Source organism: Spodoptera frugiperda, chromosome 4 (genome assembly GCF_023101765.2).
Source record: "Spodoptera frugiperda isolate SF20-4 chromosome 4, AGI-APGP_CSIRO_Sfru_2.0, whole genome shotgun sequence".
NCBI classification, from domain to species: Eukaryota; Metazoa; Arthropoda; class Insecta; order Lepidoptera; family Noctuidae; genus Spodoptera; species Spodoptera frugiperda.
This window is the reverse complement of record NC_064215.1, coordinates 7,856,920-7,875,501: the sequence shown is the minus strand read 5'-3', so window position 1 is coordinate 7,875,501 and position 18,582 is coordinate 7,856,920. Positions and strand designations below refer to the sequence as shown.

At 35.3% G+C, this 18,582-nt stretch overlaps 1 protein-coding gene across 5 annotated transcripts; it reads left to right on the top strand.

Annotated features, from left to right (window-relative positions):
* The first annotated feature begins 4,428 nt into the window (after positions 1 to 4,428).
* Positions 4,429 to 18,194, top strand: LOC118272675 (multiple C2 and transmembrane domain-containing protein). 5 transcript variants are annotated; one of them, XM_050707953.1, is made up of 18 exons: positions 4,431 to 5,453; positions 5,541 to 5,736; positions 5,906 to 6,000; positions 6,088 to 6,283; positions 6,474 to 6,568; positions 6,652 to 6,847; positions 7,039 to 7,187; positions 8,069 to 8,209; positions 8,825 to 9,005; positions 9,709 to 9,881; positions 10,404 to 10,608; positions 12,506 to 12,651; positions 14,047 to 14,198; positions 15,253 to 15,311; positions 15,794 to 15,903; positions 16,644 to 16,753; positions 17,293 to 17,390; positions 17,962 to 18,194. In XM_050707953.1, the coding sequence occupies exons 1-18, from the start codon at positions 5,029 to 5,031 to the stop codon at positions 18,016 to 18,018; spliced, it is 2,784 nt and encodes a 927-aa protein (XP_050563910.1). In that variant the 5' UTR covers positions 4,431 to 5,028; the 3' UTR covers positions 18,019 to 18,194. The 5 variants fall into 5 exon arrangements, with proteins under 5 accessions (XP_050563914.1, XP_050563910.1, XP_050563913.1 ...); XM_050707957.1 differs by lacking the exons at positions 5,541 to 5,736; positions 5,906 to 6,000 and having other exon boundaries at positions 4,429 to 5,453; XM_050707956.1 differs by lacking the exons at positions 5,906 to 6,000; positions 6,088 to 6,283 and having other exon boundaries at positions 4,435 to 5,453.
* Positions 18,195 to 18,582: the final 388 nt, after the last annotated feature.

The following is an 18,582-nucleotide window of genomic DNA, read 5'->3' as shown; positions in this document are numbered from 1 at the left end:
CTACTTTTACTTTTCTAGCCAGAGCCCCGGTAAACTCGCTAGGTAGTCCGGAGCTCCGGAGCGGGCTACTAACTGGGAAGTGTTATTTGTTTAACTACAAAGCTGTTCTATTTAATTTCATATTTTGATATTTTTCAGTATGCTCCTAATATCAATGGTTTTGCCACCATCACATAAAAACAGTAACCTTTTTTTTGACCCATGAGCAAAATAGTTTACGTATCGTCCTTTACGTCAGGGGATGACTTGATGATTACGAGAGGGATATCTGGACTCACCAGAGACGCCCCTGAGCAAACCAGGAGCACACTTGCATCGCCATAAGCAAGAGGATCTTGGAGACCACTTGATCTTTTACGACCAGCACCCCTTTGGACATAACACTAACCTAGCCTAACCTAACTGCTTTTTTCAGAAATCTCCAATGCATCTGAATTATGGTAAGCCATCTTTAAACAGGATGCCTTTGTAGTGTAAAAGTCCTTCGGCTAGTTGTTAATCATCGTCAGCCGATAGACATCACTAAAATATTTGAAGATCCTCAACATTTTGAAAAAAATTGGTCATTAATCTGATTTTGGCAAGATCCTTTTAAAGATACCACATTGCGCTTACAATATTAAGTACATATTATAATACCTTTATCTACTTCTTTACTTTTGATAAAAATGATTCATTAAAGCGGAACTTCTAAAGTTGTACCCTTTGTACCCCCCTATCGCAGGATTAAACGTAAGCATCGGAGGCTCTGCTTTGGAGGCTCATTCATTAAGTTCCATTATATAATCAATTTCAATAGATAGTCACGTAGATACACAGCCTTTATTGCGGGGAAAAATCATTCAATGACTTCTCTCGCCTTCAGCGAGGCGAGAGGGAGTGTCAGACTCTTACTGACTAAAATCCACCCTATTCCAATTCCTGCTTTTTAAGCTGAAGCCGCTAGGCAATCCGCAGCTCCGTGAGCCTATGCAGTATAGATGATAATGCAATACCATGATAGTTGTTAGGGTGATGAGTATACTAGGAGTATGAATAAAAAGATACTGGGCTGACAATGACTGCCAATCAGACCCCATGATAATTCTGGGCCTCAAAGTGAAGTGGAAAGTATATGTCCATAGGTAACAACAGGTTTGCACCCTAATCTTGTCCGGTTGTAGATAGTATAATGCTCATTAGTAATATGATCTACTGAAAAACCTCATACCTTCTTGAAATTTACGTGTTTTATATACTTTCTGTATTGGTACCTTATGGCCTATTTCATATTTTCCCAATGAAATTAGGCCCTTAGCAACCCGAAGCAAATACATAATTGAACTATTGATTAACTTATCGCCAACCCAATGCTGAATTTGAATGTCAAATATTACGTAAAGGGCATACAAACAAAAGATAGAAGCACTATGTGAAAAGTGATAAGCGTGAAAGTGAGTGTATACTATGATCATCCATACTGATAAAAAAAATAAGGACAAAAATTATACAGTACATAACGATGTGGCGACACATGACAAGTGACAGATAACAGAAGTCGCATATAGACGATGGACAATCAAAATCAACGGATGACGTCATTAATCCTAGATTGCACATATGAAGTTTACATGGATAGAAAATCCCAACAAACAACAGTTGGGCAGAAAGTCCGGTCGGAGGATCCTCCTTTTCTTAGGGAACTTTACTCACTGTTTCCTAAACTGATTTAAACTGACGTGATAACAAGATACTTCGTACGAACAACAGCAGAAAATGAGGAAAACGAAAGAAGAATAATTCCATAACGAACTATTTTTCTATTCATATTATCCCTATTATCATTATTATCATCAGTCAGTGACAGATAGCGTCATAAAACTGATATAGTAGCACTGATAATTCTGATCAGGAATAACCTGCCTGCCTCTACTGCGTCATAGCGCACCGACCAATCAACAGACAAGGATTTAACTGAAAATGGGTTTTTTTCTGTATCAATGAGAGTTATTGTCGCTATTTCTTATCCATTTATTATTATCGTGGTTCCATTATTAAGTGCAAATTGCTCATGTTTTATTTTGTAAAGGATCAACATAAATTATTATAAAAGTAGATTATAAACCTTATCGATTGATACGATTTTATAGACTGGTCAAAACATGAATGAAGCGCTTCAAACAAGCCACAGCTAGCAGGAATTCTGTAAGGCTGCTTGCTATAGAATTAATTGATAGCACACCCTTTTTAGGGTTCCGAAGCCAAATGGCAAAAAACGGAATACTTATAGATTCGTCATGTCTATCTGTCTGTCCGTCCGTCCGTCCTGCTATGGAACCCTTCATGGGCGAGTCCGACCGCACTTGGCCGGTTTTTTTTTTGAATGAAGAAAATCGTCCAATGACTTCCAATCCCATCTTGGGCGAGGCGAGAGGGAGTGTCAGACTCTTACTGACTAAAACCGATACATTCCTACTCTTGCTTTGAGCTGAAATCCGGATAACCTGTTGTCCGTAGCTCTAGAAAAATTATTGCCCAATCTGATGCAGTAAAATTGTCAATTTTATCGTATAGACTAAGATATTTCGTATGACAATTATCACATTTATTACTAGAGCAAACACTAACACAAAAACCGTATCCTCACCTCCTGACATGCAATCTTCTTTCAGTCTATCTTCTATTCTGCTGATCTTACGTCATTCTGCTTTATTAAATTACAAGTCGTACACAAGCTAAGAATCACACTAATATTAAAAATGTGGCTTGTTTGTTTGGATGTCATTGATCCATAAAACTACTGAACGGTTTTTGATAAAATGTGGCGTACAGACAGGGTATGAGCTGGTTTGGGTGATGGGACATTCTTAATTCCACAGAAACTCGAATAAAGTCGCTGCCAAAGGCTTTAATAATAATTATTTGCAGCTAAAGTGTGATAGAAAGGTTGAACCAGTAGAAAGGTCTAGAGTTTTTTTGAAACCCTGGGCGAGGCGAGAGGGAGTGTCAGACTCTTACTGACTAAAAAAACAATAACTTTGAGGTCTTCTGCGGAGATATTTCCTATTAACCTAAAATCTTTATCTTTTTATGGAATATGGGGCACACGAGCAGACGGATTACCTGATGGACCCGCAGTACCGTACCAGAAAAGTCACAATTGCGTTGCCTGCCAAGTGCGTGGCTCTCTGCTATTTTGTTGTTTTTTATTGTATATTTTGGCCCAAGTGGCCAGTGGAAAGTATTTTTTATTACCATTACCGATCAATTAAAGTAGGTATGTCACAAGGAAGTGCTTATCTTAAAGAATTACTTTAGGAGATAACACACATTTTAGGTATATTTACTACTTATCAGTTATCGCTACAATCGTCAATCGTATGCTATATGTAAATAGATACAATATAATGCCTTATCGGACTTCTTTGTAACACTTCATTCAAATTAAATTAACGACATAAGGCTTTTTTTTTTTAAGGGACAAAATCGTCCAATGACTTCTCCCGCCTTGGATGAGGCGGGAGGGAGTGTCAGACTCTTACTGACTAAAAACCACCTCGTTCCTACTCCTAACAACATAAGGCTAGATTTGCATACATTTTCAGTAAAGTTTTGTACCTTTGTCCCTAAAAATTATAATTTCCATACTAGTGTTAAGCCAGGAATAATCAAATCTAATTCTATTTCTACATATTTAAAGAATTTGTGGTCAATTAATTCTTCTCCATTTTTCCCTATAAACATCAGCAGATTTCTGTCCATTAATTTTTATAACTTATTTTTTTTTACAACGTTGACCCATACTTCGATTTCTCCAGCATCGTGGGTGCGTTTACATACATACAAGTTCACATACACATAATACCTAGACCCGAAACCACAATTTGTGGATCACACAAAAAGTTGCTCCGTGCGGGAATCGAACCCGCTATACGTTACGTGGGAGTCGGTTGCGCTGCTACTGCGCCATCCGTGCAATCAGTATCATTCCCATAACTCAATTTTTATTATTTCTAACATCATCTATTTATGATTCACTGTGCTACTATTGAGAAATTTTCGAAAAACCGAAAAAAGTCCAGTAATGCTTTGCCCGACCCGGGAATCGAACCAGAGACCCCACGCCCGACAGTTGCACTTGCGACCACTCGACCAACAACGCAGTATAAAAGTGTGTTACCAAAAAAATCACAGCTAGAACTAAGAGGCCTCTACTGCAACAACTGTAATTCAAAATGGTATTTATTCATAAGCGTCTGATGAAAATTATTTAAAAAGTATTTAGTTTTGCTATTGAATTTTGTAACATCAACCTTATAACACTAATTTATCTACAGAAAATGCCTAGCGCAATTTTACCATTACCAAACATGTCTAATCTACCTATTAAACTCAAATCATAGCATTCTATCTAGGTACCTATGTACCATCTATATGTTAAATTAGCAGATTAATTTCAACATGAAACCCGGTTAGGGCACAGCGACATACATAATGACACAATAAGCATCAAGTCAGTTGGTATTACAAGCTTAACACATATTGGGATTGATATAAAAATGATGGGATTATTATAAAAAAAACTAACATAATATTATTTTAATAAATACCAATTCACCACTATTATTGTAGTTTTTATATTTGAATTTAACATCAAAATTCTACGTCCACCTACCAACTCTTTCTGTATGAATCACGTTTCATTAATTATCAATACAATCAGGCTAGAAACCCTTATCTACCCCCTATCTGCACTTAAATTTGTACTTATACAGTACATTGCGATCGGGCATATAAAATATTATCGCGTTCCAACTTACACTTAGACTATGCCAACAATACGTAATGTTCATTACCCAAATGAAAATCCCCTAAGACTGAAAGTGCTCTAAAAGATAACAGATTAGTCAAAATAATCAATAACTCAGTTGATAACGTTATCTATACTCGACATACAGCAAATGTTTTGCCAGTGTTAAAGTGTCATTCGCAGTGAGAAATAATTGAAGTCTTTTTGCTCTATACAGTTTTCTATTTAGTTATAAATCAATGGCAGATGTGCGTCGTAACGGTGAAACTTTGAAAAAGGGTCACTTTGCTAGGCTACATGAAAAATTAATCAATAAGTATGAAGAAGTGAAACTACAAAGAAAATTTGGAAAATCAAGATCAGTTGATTCGCTGTCATCGCTCAAGGAAGATTACGTCTATGCGGAACCGAGATACGCGAGTAGCGCTGACATTAAATATGTCGATACAGTCAACGATATGCCTTTGCTAAGAAATAGTGTAAAACATTGTGTTATAGAAGAAGAAGTTCGTAGAAGTAGTGCCACGTTCCAATATGTTATCGCTAGAGAGTCAAGTGTGTCCGAATCTGAACTTCCTACACCGTTTGAAAACAAAAATGAAGATGACGACTCTGATTCAAATCGGTTTTTTGGTGACGATTTCTGCAGATTAAGTCTAGAATCGTAAGTCTGTGTTGTATTTCATTATACTCATAAAGTTAAATTCTATCACAGTGTATCTGATTGAAAACATGATGAATGCATTTTCAGTTTAAACGAAGGGTCTAAGGAAAGCGATGAATATCCAACACCAACACATACACCTCCCCCACCAGTTTCCATACGGGACAAAATTGGGTCACACATTACAGCCGTCAAAGAAAGACGTCGACAAAAAGAGAAAGAAAAGGAGAGAGAAAAAGAAAAGGAGAATGAGAAGAAACTATCTCGCGACAAAGTAGAAAAGGTCCGTTCTATTTACATTTTAAGCAAATGTTTACACAATTACAATAATATTAAAATTCTTTTTACATTGTAAGATTTTTTTCCGTTGCTTATTGGAATTTCTTTGAGTGAAAAGGGTTTGTTTCTGCACAAAGTTGAAGGAAAATCAATAAAGAATTCTTTGTTTCCAGTTCATATTCAGCAACAATAATAAGCAGGACCGAGTAAAAGACTCTGATTCAAATCGGTTTTTTGATGACGATTTCAGCAGATTAAGTCTAGAATCGTAAGTTTGTGTTGTATTTCATTATAATCATAAAGTTCAATTCTGTCACAGTGTATCTGATTGAAAATATGATGAATGGGATTTCAGTTTAAATGAAGGGTCTAAGGAAAGCGATGAATGTCCAACACCAACACATACGCCGCCCCCAGCAGTGTCCATACGAGACAAAATTGGCTCCCGTTTTACAGCAGTCAAAGAAAGACGTCGACAAAAAGAGAAAGAAAAGGAGAGAGAAAGAGAAAAGGAGAATGAGAAGAAACTATCTCGAGACAAAGTAGAAAAGGTCCGTTTTATTTATATTTTAAGCAAATATTTACACAATTACGATGTTATTAAAACTCTTTTTACATTGTTCGAAAATATTTAACGCATCGCAATTGTTTTCTGTTGCTTTATTGGAATTTCTTTGAGTGAAAAGGGTTTGTTTTTGCGTAAAGTTGAAGGAAAATCAATAAAGAATTCTTTGTTTCCAGTTTATATTCAGCAACACTACTAAGCAGGACCGAGTAAAAGACTCTGATTCAAATCGGTTTTTTGATGATGATTTCAGCAGATTAAGTCTAGAATCGTAAGTCTGTGTTATATTTTATTATAATCATAAAGTTAAATTCTGTCACAGTGTCATTGAAAATATGATGAATGGGATTTCAGTTTAAACGAAGGATCTAAGGAAAGTGATGAATGTCCAACACCAACACATACGCCGCCCCCAGCAGTGTCCATACGGGACAAAATTGGCTCGCGCTTTACAGCAGTCAAAGAAAGACGTCGACAAAAAGAGAAAGAAAAGGAGAGAGAAAAAGAAAAGGAGAATGAGAAAAAACTATCTCGAGACAAAGTAGAAAAGGTCCGTTTTATTTACATTTTAAGCAAATGTTTACACAATTACGATAATATTAAAACTCTTTTTACATTGTTCGAAAATATTTAACGCATCGCAATTGTTTGTCTGTTGCTTATTGGAATTTCTTTGAGTGAAAAGGGTTTGTTTTTGCGTAAAGTTGAAGGAAAATCAATAAAGAAATTCTTTGTTTCCAGTTTATATTCAGCAACACTACTAAGCAGGATCGAGTAAAATCGTTTAAAAGAACAAAAGTGGCGACAGTGACGATCGCTTTAATTGAAGCCACTGGTTTGGAAACTGACAACTTAGAGGAAAAAATCCGTCTATGGTGTTGTCGTTTTAGGTAAGTTGTAGAATTGTTTATACTTATACCCTTATTTATTGCTTTTTTTCGCAATTTCTTCTGTGAACAAGCTCATTTAATCTACGTTGTTTGTTTCATGGATTACATCATTTTTTTTTATCTCTATAAACAAACTGTTGTTAGTAGAGATAATAATAATCTTTCATATTTTTTTATTTTATATTAAACTTCTATAGGTATATTATCAAAGGTATGGACATCCTGTTCGTCAGTAAAATAATCTCAAAATTGCGTTATACTTAACAAATTAACTTGTAAGGTTATTAATGGGGATAATTACGAGTATGTTATGTAAATTATCCCATGTGCATGAGATAAACTTTTAATATTACAAATATATACCTGCACTGACCATAAAAGTCAGATGTCAGCCTAATAATTTGGTAAACAAAAAAAGAGTTTAATAAACAGTTAATCCATAAAAAATATAACATCAAAATTGTTAATCACACAAGGTTTATGGAAATACCATACTTAGATGAGGCACAACAACTTTTGTAAATATTTAAAAAGAAGTGAGCCTATTATTATTACCTAGCAGAGATAGATGCATAGCTACCCTACTATAAGTTTCTATGAAGCTGCTTTTCCACCAGAAATATGCTATGCTATGTTAAGTGGTATTGTAAGTTAAATCGTTGCTATGGATGCATTTGGCTTCCACCAATCATATTCACTACAATATTGTAGCTATATAGCATAGCACTGGTGGTAACGGACTCAGCTAAGCTATGTTTTTTCTTTGGAAAGATGCGTGCCATAGGTGTGACACATAAACATCATCCACCAGATAGTGATACCCTATTACTATTGAAAATAATCTAACATCCCTAACGAAAACACTCTCTAAATAATTTCAGATTGGGTTCAGAGAAATACAAGTCGAAAGTCACAAAAACAAACACATCGAAAGCTAAATGGCAAGAATTGTTCAATTTCAATTTATACGAAGACAATATTGTGGAGCTGTCTCTTTGGGAAAAAGACTTTTGTGTCGGCAGGTACGAGAATCATTTACACCAATTCGTATCCCCCTTATTCTTTACAATATTTGTGTTATAAATCCGAAATGAATCTTCGTAATATGAAATCTTTTTGTGTCACCCTTATTTGGGGTAGCGATAAGTGTATTTTTTTCTTTTATTGTGCTATTACTTAAAAAAGTCATCGTTATTTGTTTTGTAAAGGAGAATCGGTGAAATATTTTTATTAGTCATTGTTTCTGTACTTTTTTATTGATCTAATGTAGTAGTCTACAGTTTAGTCACAGAACAGAAAAAATACTGTTCAGAGGTTTTAGTACCTATTTGCAGTGGTATGAGATGTGTGAGAGGACAGTCCCACTATCATTAGAACTTATATAGGACAGTCCCAATCTAACACAATGATAGCTATACATATTATACGTGACTCCAAAACAATTAATTTATATATTCGGGTTACCTTAATCAAGATATTGTTTTAAGTTCATCAAGATACAGATCAAAATAAAAATTAAGACGATAAAAATGCAATATTCGCCCTACAATCTCAACATAAACAAATCAATAATGAAACTTAATAAACTCAATTCCTATAAATCTTTATCAAATAACGTTCTCAAAATCCAATTTCAGATCAAACATTGATTTAGCAGAATTGGAAAAGGAGAGGACACATAAGTTGCGCATCAAGTTTGAGAATGAAGGAGGGAATATTGAAGTATTTTTACTTCTAACAATTACTGGCTTCTCAATCGTAAGCCTTGATGACTTTCAAGAAACACAACAAAAACTAATACAAGGCCTAGAAAATTCTGTAAGTGTTCTTTGATATCTGTTACCAATATAGCAAAATGATTAAATCGTAATGACCAAACATTGTTATCATAAATGCGTATGTTTTAATACAAAATAGTAGATATATTGTAAAATATACCTACACATAAATAGGTGTGTTTTCTACGTGTATATAACAGGTGTTATATTTAGGTACTACCTAAATGATGATAGGTATAAGATGTCAGCGGCTTTTTACAGTAGATTTATCTACTGAAAAGGTTTATTTTCGCTAATCATTGTACCTATTGGTGTTATTAATAACAACATCGGAAATGTCACACGAAACAAAAATGTCGGTGACGAAATGGTTGAGCTTTATCTATTTTTTAATTGCTGCCTACTTTGGTTTTACACCTACAAGCGTAAATGTTGAAAATTAACGAAATAAAAATTTGTAAACATGACTCGTGCAAAAACGGTGTGCTGTTTCTTTTAATCGGTTTAATACTTCTAACCAAATAAGAACAAAATATCGTATCTGGATCTTTTTTAATATATATTTTTTATTATAGAGAACTAGATTTCCACCCACCGTTTCCCCTAAGTGGGCAAAGCAAAAAAAGTGCGTTCGGCATTCTCAAATTTATACGAAACGCTTTAACCAACAGGAACCACAGCTAGCTGAAACCATATAGGATTAGCTAATTATATACCTAATATGCTTATTTTATCTTTTCCAGTCTCAATCAAAAAGTGAATCTCCAGGAGTTGGCAGTCTGACTGTCATAGTTTATGGTGCAAAAGGACTAGCAGGCAACGAGTGCCACTGCGTTTTGCAAATTGATAACGAAAGGGTACAAACTCATACTGAATTCAAAACGAATGACCCTAACTGGATGAAGATTTTTACTTTGTAAGTTAAAACATATAATTTCCATTAAAATATCTATGACAGAAAAGTGATATTCATGTTGTTTAGAACTCATTAATAATTTCTATTAAAGTCATTCACAATATAAAAGTGATATTCATGTTGTTTAGAACTCACTAACAACTCTTAACAGTCCACTTATTAACTACTAGCTTCTAGATAAAAAGTATTCTATCACCCAAGTCAATTCATACCCTACCTTAAATTTCATCAAAATCCGTGTAGTTTCAGCGTGATCGATGGACAAACATTCAAACATTCGAACACACAAACTTTCACATTTCACAACCTCAAAAAAAATACTTATTATAATTCTCACTCTTGGTAGGTTGGGTTAGGGGGATTCAGGTTCATCAGTAACCTTCACTACCCAGTCTCTTTCTTATGTGTAATCCCTTGCTTAAGCAATTACGTCACCTACTAGAATAAAGCATTCTATTCCACCATCACAACAGAGATAAAAAAACTAATATATTCAATAATAAATTCTACTATTTTTTCCAGTGACGTGACGGATATCACCTCAATCCTAGACATTGCCATCCATGACGAGAAGAAATCCGAAGATATAGGGTGTCTCTCATTACCTTTGCTTAATGTCAAAAGTGGTGAGAAGAAATGGTACGCCCTAAAGGACGCTAGCCTAAGAGACAGAGCTAAAGGGCACAATCCTAGGATACTACTGGAAATGAACCTTAGTTGGAAACTTGTAAGTGAAAATGTACCTTATTGTGTTGATGTAGGTTTGGTTTTTGATTGATGTTGGTGATGAGTTTTGGTAATATGTGAAGTTGGTGCTATAAATGAGATCCAGCTCTTATGTTCCATTTTCTGCAAAATTAGCTCAGTTGAAAGTACGACTGGCGAACAAGAGGTTTCGGATTCGATTTCTCGATCTGGCAAGGTGTTAAAGAGGTTTGACTGCACGGTTGGCGCGGTGGCAGGGCAACCGGCTGCCGCGCAACGTGTAGCGGGTTCGATTCCCGTACGCAGCAACTCTTTGTTTGTCAACAAGCTTATCTCTATTACATGAGACTCGATAACGAAACTGAGGGCTTAATACGAGTTTGTTTTACGTTTAACGAGATCGAAACGATCGTGTTTGGCGCTCTGATTGGTTGATTCATTTGAGAGAGCAAACTCGTACTAAGGGCACTGATGAACGATGAATGTTGCATCGTATATATGTTACTCTGCCTACTATACTATAATCCAAGTTAATAAGCCTACCACCTCACTAAAACATCAACACGTCATATTTCAAACATTTCACCATTCATTATGAAGTTTGAACTGAAAATCTCATTTCAAGATACAAATGATTTGCATTGCTAGTTCCGATACTGGTAAATCAACATCATTTGCTAAACTGGATACCGAACCGAAATACCAGATAATGAGGCGTAAACTAATGATTAATTACGAGTGTACTCGCATTAGAGGAATGATTATGAATTATTTAGTTCCTGTGAGGGGCAGGCAGAAGTGTATAATATTTATTGTATGGGGGTGTCCAATCTTCGATAGTTTAGTTTCAAGACTTGTAAACATCTTGAATTGAATACCATGTAGGATTACTTATGTAGTTATGTATCCCATTACTGTGTAATATTAGGTGGGCTTACTATTATAGTTTCAACCTACGCCCCAACTTTTATTGATATATTAAGAGTAATAACTGTCAATTTCTATAATTTTGAAATTCCAAGTTTTTACCCAGTCTGCAAATCAAACGAGCATTTGCAACCAACAAAGCAGATACAAAATAAAATAGTAGCTTTCTCACGCCTTCTGCGAGGCTAGAGAGAGTGTCAGACGCAAGGTTGGTTTTTAGTCACTCGAGTGTCTGACTAAAAACTACCCCGTTCCTACTCCTGCTTTTCGAGCCAGAGCCCCGGTACTCCGGCTACGCCACTCCGGCAGCCGGTATCCAGTATATAGTAGCTATAAGATAAAATAGTAGCTGGAAGAGCATTTTCCTTATAAAACTATCTGTCAAGCTAGACAGGAGAAAAAAAATGGCAAACAGGAAAACGTGACACAATAAGGACAGAGATAATGAGAAGTAGCGTTTGTGAGAAACTAATTTAAAATATGAATACCTCGTGGATGTTTTAATTAATTAGAATAGTCTTTAGTCTAGTGCATAATGGAATTATAGACTACAAAGACGACTGCATATTAACGTAAATACATACTGTTAAAGTAGTATTTTGAATAGGCGTATAATATTTTAATGAAACTTTGCCTCACACTAAGAATTCTTCTGTGTTTATCGGTGCGTTTCTTCATCATCATCATACCAGCTATAAAACGCCTACAGTTGAACATAGGCCTCCCATGTTAAATTGTTTCATGTGATTGCATACATACAGCTGCTGATTGCAAAAAACAATTTTTTTATCGAACAAACGTATCACCTGTTGGTAAGCAATCGCCACTGCTCATGGATACCCGAAACTCCTAAGGCGTTACAAGTGCGTTGCCGAGATTTTGGGGTTAGAAATTTAAGGGTTGTTGGGGAATCAGGGATCGAAAAGATTGGGATGGAGGGAATTGGGCCTCCTATATTTCAATAGTCTAATCACATCCTTTTTACTTTCCAGGTGCCCGCATCAATCCGTGTGATAAACCCGAAAGAAGTTAAATATATAGAAGTCAAACCCAAATTCGACAGACACTTGTTTTCAAAGAACCTGGCTAGAGCCAAAGTTGTGTTTAATTGGACACTAGATTCTTTCAGAGTTATGAAGTAAGTTTTACATAGATTTTAAGTACCTACCATTCTTTTTGAGGGGGGAAAATCATCCAATGACTACTCCCGCCTTGGGTGAGGCGGGAGGGAGTGTCAGACTCTTACTGACTAAAAACCACCCTGTTCCTTCTCCTGCTTTGAGCCCCGGTATTCTTTTCCGTTGTTGTACTTTCCTACGAATACTTTTAAGCTTTTCTTCTGTTTTTTGATCATTTTCTTCATCATTTTACTGGACTATGGACCCAAATGAAATTGTTTGCCATGCTATCTGCGAAAATGCTACTAATTCGCTTCCATCATCTCCGTAGTTCCTTGATCGGAACTTTTGATTAGGTCTCATTTTCAAAACTCCTTTAGTATATTGTCAAAGTTATAATAAAATTCTAATTTACTTTAAATATATTGTTGCCCTCACACTAGGATTTCCTCCTCTACCGTGGGTCCGTTTACAAACACACAATTTAACATACACATAATACCCGGACCCGAAACAACAATTTGTGGACCACACAAAGAGTTGCTTCGTGCGGGATTTGAAACCGGTACAGCCCCGGTTGCCCAGTCGACTTGCAACACTACCTACTGAGTCTTAAAAATCGTAAAATATAAAGTCGAAAACTTGAAACGTCTTAAAACAAAATTACAAACCGAACGTTGCAGCGAAAACTTCACATTTAGCAAGTGTCGGCAAATTCTTACCAAGTTTGCACTTTTCAAGTTGAATTTTCTACCACACTAAGTGCGCCACTTATTGGCTTTGATCAGCTCGTTTCTGCTAAATGGTGGTTCAATACTAGACTTAATTGCGAGGAGATTATTGCAAAGAGGTTTCCTTACCAATACGAGTGTATGGCATGTAGTGACGACCAAGAAGGATGCATCTTTTACATGAAGCAAATACAAATGTTTTTAGAGTCCACAGGCCCGCATCGTACGCATCATACGCATCAGCACGCGTAGGCATTGTTATGTGCGTATGGCTATTGCTTGATGCGGTCCGTACGATGCGGATTAAAATTAAGACTAAAACTAAAATCCGTTGCGTACAATGCGTACGATGCGGGCCTGTGGACGCGTACCTATACATACCAAGAACATTTTACAATACCAATGCATTCCATATTTTAATTAATAAAAAAACTCATATTTTATTATTTTAAACCATCACTACATAATAACAGGACTTACGGAGGAAAACTAGTTCTTATCCGGCTCACCTGGTGATCTGTATCTCAGGCACTTGATGCCTAATCACAGACACCAGCTCCTTACACGTGGAACCTAGTCTACGTTATTATATAAATAGCTTTAAGTGCCATATTGTAAGGAGAAATAAAGATATTATTCTTTTCATTTCATTTCATTGATGATTATTCTTTTCATCTTTTACAGAACGTGTTTTGAGTGGGAGTCAAGGAAAGCGAATGTTGTGGCATTGACAATATGGCTGTTGTTTTGCTGGTTCTTCAAAATTTGGATGATGCCTCTAATATTGCTCATACCTTTCTTTTGGTATCGACCTCCGGAATACTTCCTCGTTCGATGTAAGCATATTTTGCTTTACATTCCATTCAATGATCTATAAAAATAAGTTCATTTTATATAGGATTTAAATACGCACAGCATATCCCATGATAAGAGACAAATAAGACAAGATCTGATTGTCTTTGTAGTTAACTACAGGCAACTCCAATAATAATTTGCATAATATATGCAATAATATTCTTGTCGACAAATTAAGTTCATGTTTGAGCACTCATATTAGTTGCATTGTTCATATAGATATACAGTAAAATGGGGTGAATAGGGATCGAGAGGTGAATAGGGACAGAAGAGGGGTGAATAGATACTATGAAGAATTCCCCTATACCTATTCACCCCTCTTCTGTCTCTATTCACCTCTCGATCCCTATTCACCCCATTTTACGGTATTATATCATGTTGATTTTATATTAAGAACTCCTTACATTGTCGAATATACACTTGTACAACTTTACTAAAAATCACGGTTTACTCACGTACATTAATGGAGAAAAGCTCTACTAGTTTCGAGTCACAAAGGGACTCTTCATCATGAGTAGTGTGCGCAAACGTTTGTGACTCAAAACTAGTACAGCTTTTTCTGCATTTATGAACGTGAGCAAACAGAGATTTTTAGTTAATTTAGTATGTCACACGATAGTTATTATAAAAATATAGTACACCAAACATCCTTTTTACGAAGGAGCCAAAAATCTTTTTAATATAATGTAATTAGTTTGCGTCCACAGCCGCTGGCGGCCACAAAAAGTGGGCTCCTTTTTTTCTTGTCTTAACTTTTGGCGTTGTATCAAGATAGTGGACAAATTAGTCCAGTTTCTGTGCCCAACAGTGTACCAGACGTTAAGATAAAATGTACTACAAAATTGTTCCTTGATAAAATTATCTTTGGTTGAAGTTTTAATGCTATGAAGTATTTCCTTATTGCTAAAGTCTAGTCTTTTAAACATAGTCAGCGCCAGGTGATTAAGTTTTACGAGATTTCGAACAAATTTCAATCAGTAACACAAATAAAACTAAATTATTACATACTAATCTTTAATCTTCATTATTTTCCAGGGAAAGACTACGTTCTGAAAAGGAAAGATCCATTAGAGGACGAAGGGAAGAAAGAAAAGGTATGATTTTCATTTGTTTTTCCACCAATCATCATAGCACTAGTAGAAATGTGATCAACTAAGATATGTTTTTACATGGAAAGAAGCGTGTTATGGATGCGTGTTATGGATGTATGCTATGAATGCGTGCTATGGATGCGTGTTATGGATGGTTTCCCTACCATGGATACTCGCGCTGCGCATTTTCCTCGTGCATCTACTTGGCGGCAGCACATCTTCATAGCACATCTTACTCGCTCCGCTACATAGCTTAGTATCAGTAAAAACTAAAAAGCTATTAGAAACATATTCGTAGCATAGCTACATAAAACATCTTGAGTGGAAAAGCACCCTCATACTATAATCAAATGAAGATCAGTTACAATACACTAAAAACAAATAACTACAAACTAAAATATTTGTTCAAAAACAGAACACGTCGAAGCAATTAAACGTCGAAGTATTTTAGTTCTAAACGACTAACACAAGACTTTTAATTACAGGAAGAGAAAAAAGAAACGTTGAGACAAAAAATAAACAGCTTGCAAGAAATGGTGCAGACCGTGCAGAACTTTATCGGAGCATTCGCTAATCTCGGCGAAAGTATTAAAAAGTAAGTGTAATATAACTCTCCTTAAACTTTTCACTAGATAGGGATTAAAAATAAAATTCCCTAAACTAAAATGAAATAACATAATGACGTTATACCTTTTAATTCATGAAGAGGTGGAGGTGTACAATTGGCCTTAGTTTACAACATTCAGTGTAACACCCACCGTACTTTACCAGTTATAATACGTAAGACTTATGTCTTATGCCTTCCTGCCTCGTTGGTCGAGTGGTCGCAAGTGCGACTGCCGGGCACAGATTTTCTGGTTCGATTCCCCGGTCGGGCAAAGTAATATTGTGTTTTTTTTTGGTTTTTCGAAAATTTCTCAGTAGTAGCACTGAGTCTGGAATTGCGCTGAGTATACAGGAATAGGTTCACCCCCTATAAAATAGGACTTATAACACAAGCGGTGAAAATTGGGTGTAAATTGTACAGTGGCATTAAGTGCCGTAATGTGCACCCGTTCGGGGATACAAGGCGTGACTGACGATACGACGACGATGAAAAATATGCATTACATTATACAACGTCAAACCTTAGGTATAATCTGCAAGGGGGCAAGTGGGTAGGCAAAAATGCATAGAAGTATTTTTATTTATTTTATTTTGCCACATCATATCGACATTATTCCTCACTCCGTGTTTAGGACTACTTATTATTTTTTTATAATTATGTTTTAAAGTAATTTTTTATATTAAATATTAATATTAATATTTATTATAAAAATGTTATTTTCTTTTCAGTCTGTTCAACTTCACAGTACCGTATCTCAGTCTGTTGGCGATATTCATGATACTTGTGGTGGCTTTCGTCATGTTTATGATCCCAACGAAATACATATTCATGATTTGGGGTAAGTTCGACTTTATTAATTTGTACATAGATCCGAAATTGCAAGTTCACTTAGCGTTTCGTTAGTTCTTTTATATCGTAGAAAAATGACAAAGAAAACATAGCAATAAATTGGTATATCAACACATTTTGGACCAGTTAATAAGTCTGCGGACAAAAGTCACTGGTCACTGCTATTTATATATATAAGGTGTTCTAAAATTATCTGCCACTGTCTGTCTCTGCGACGCGTCGTGCAAATTTGTGCAATACAATACTCAATATATGTTTAACTACTTTATGATCTCCAATTGAAGTACCGGAACCGGGGTACGAAATTTCAACAATATCGGTCTAAATTAAAGCCGTGGCAAATGATGTATGTACCCTGAATTATACCAGATCCCGGGCTATTCCCGAAAATATCCAAACACATGCTTAAAGTGCACTGACACTTTTCAATTCATACGATTTTAAATCTTAAATCAACCAGTCATAAAACTCCAATTACAATAACACAACTTTATAACCATTAACAAAATGAATATTCAATCATTACAGGAATCCACAAGTTTACAAGAAAAATACTTCGACCAAATCGAGTGCCCAACAATGAGATACTCGACCTGCTGTCCAGAGTACCTAATGATGAAATATTGGTAAGAAATTGCATCAAACACTTTCAACTATGTTCTTTTCTTAGTAACAATTAATATAATGGACTCTTTGTACGAGAGAAGGGAATATGAATTGTATTTTATTTGTTAAATGGAGGACAAATTGTAATTGCTTGCTTATACAGTCGACTCCCGTTAATTCAAACTTTCGATCATTCAAACCTCTCTATAATTCGTAAGTTATCACGAGGTTCCTATAAAATATCTTTTTATTTTGAAATAAATCAATATATTTTCACACAATTTCAAACGAAAAAATCTACCTATTATATGTAACCAAATGACTCGTTGATTAAAACTTATCGGCATCAAAATATTACAAGTCCATTAAAGCTAGGGGTTTTTGCTATAATAATTATACTGGGCATAATTCCAAATTTCCTGCAATTACTTAGAAATTTTACTGAAAAAAACGAAAAGTCCCCACTTACAGTTGGTTTGACCTGTGAATCGAAAACAGCAATCGCACTAGCAACAACTTTATTAAAGACTCAATCCACAAATGTTATAAAATTTAACTTACATTCAAATTTTACTTTTTTTCTGATTTCAGCTAAACTGGGAAGAGATCCCGTTAGAAGAAGTGCCAGAAGAAGATGTGATAAAATAATGATCTGATAGTTTTAATTTAATTTAATATAAAAATATTTTAATCAATATTAATTGTAAATAAATATAACGTAAAAAGTATTGTGATTCTAATTTTAAGTTATGAGCTAACGTTGACATTATTTTGTACTGAATTGTAAATAATATAATTATATAATTATATACCTAATCATTTAATTTGTTGTTTTTTATAATGTATGTATAACAGTATTAATAATGGCTGGATTTAAATGGGCAAAGGCCGTAGTTATACATACATACAACTACCTTTCATTCCCGCATTTATCATCAACAGCCCGTAGCTGTTGATATAATCTTCATGCTACAAAGAGAGCCACGCATTGCTAATCAAGCAAAAAGTTTAGTTTGTCCAATCACTATAGCTGTCAAAAATGGAACGTCCAGTGGTGTAACACTAGCTGATTCTCCATTGGACGAAAAGATGTAAGGTCACTAGTGCCATCTGTTGACAACATACGAACGAACTGTAGATAAAACAGAATTTTGTATTTTGCACTTACGAAATCAGAGATAGCGCTAGTGGGCATAAAATCCTATTAGTCTA

Excerpts from the sequence above, each read along its gene's own strand:
- LOC118272675 (XM_050707953.1), top strand. The coding sequence starts at position 5,029 with ATGGCAGATGTGCGTCGTAACGGTGAAACTTTGAAAAAGGGTCACTTT. Across the intron at positions 6,284-6,473 it reads CTCGAGACAAAGTAGAAAAG|TTTATATTCAGCAACACTAC; the intron begins GTCCGTTTTATT and ends CTTTGTTTCCAG. Across the intron at positions 9,882-10,403 it reads TGGATGAAGATTTTTACTTT|TGACGTGACGGATATCACCT; the intron begins GTAAGTTAAAAC and ends TATTTTTTCCAG.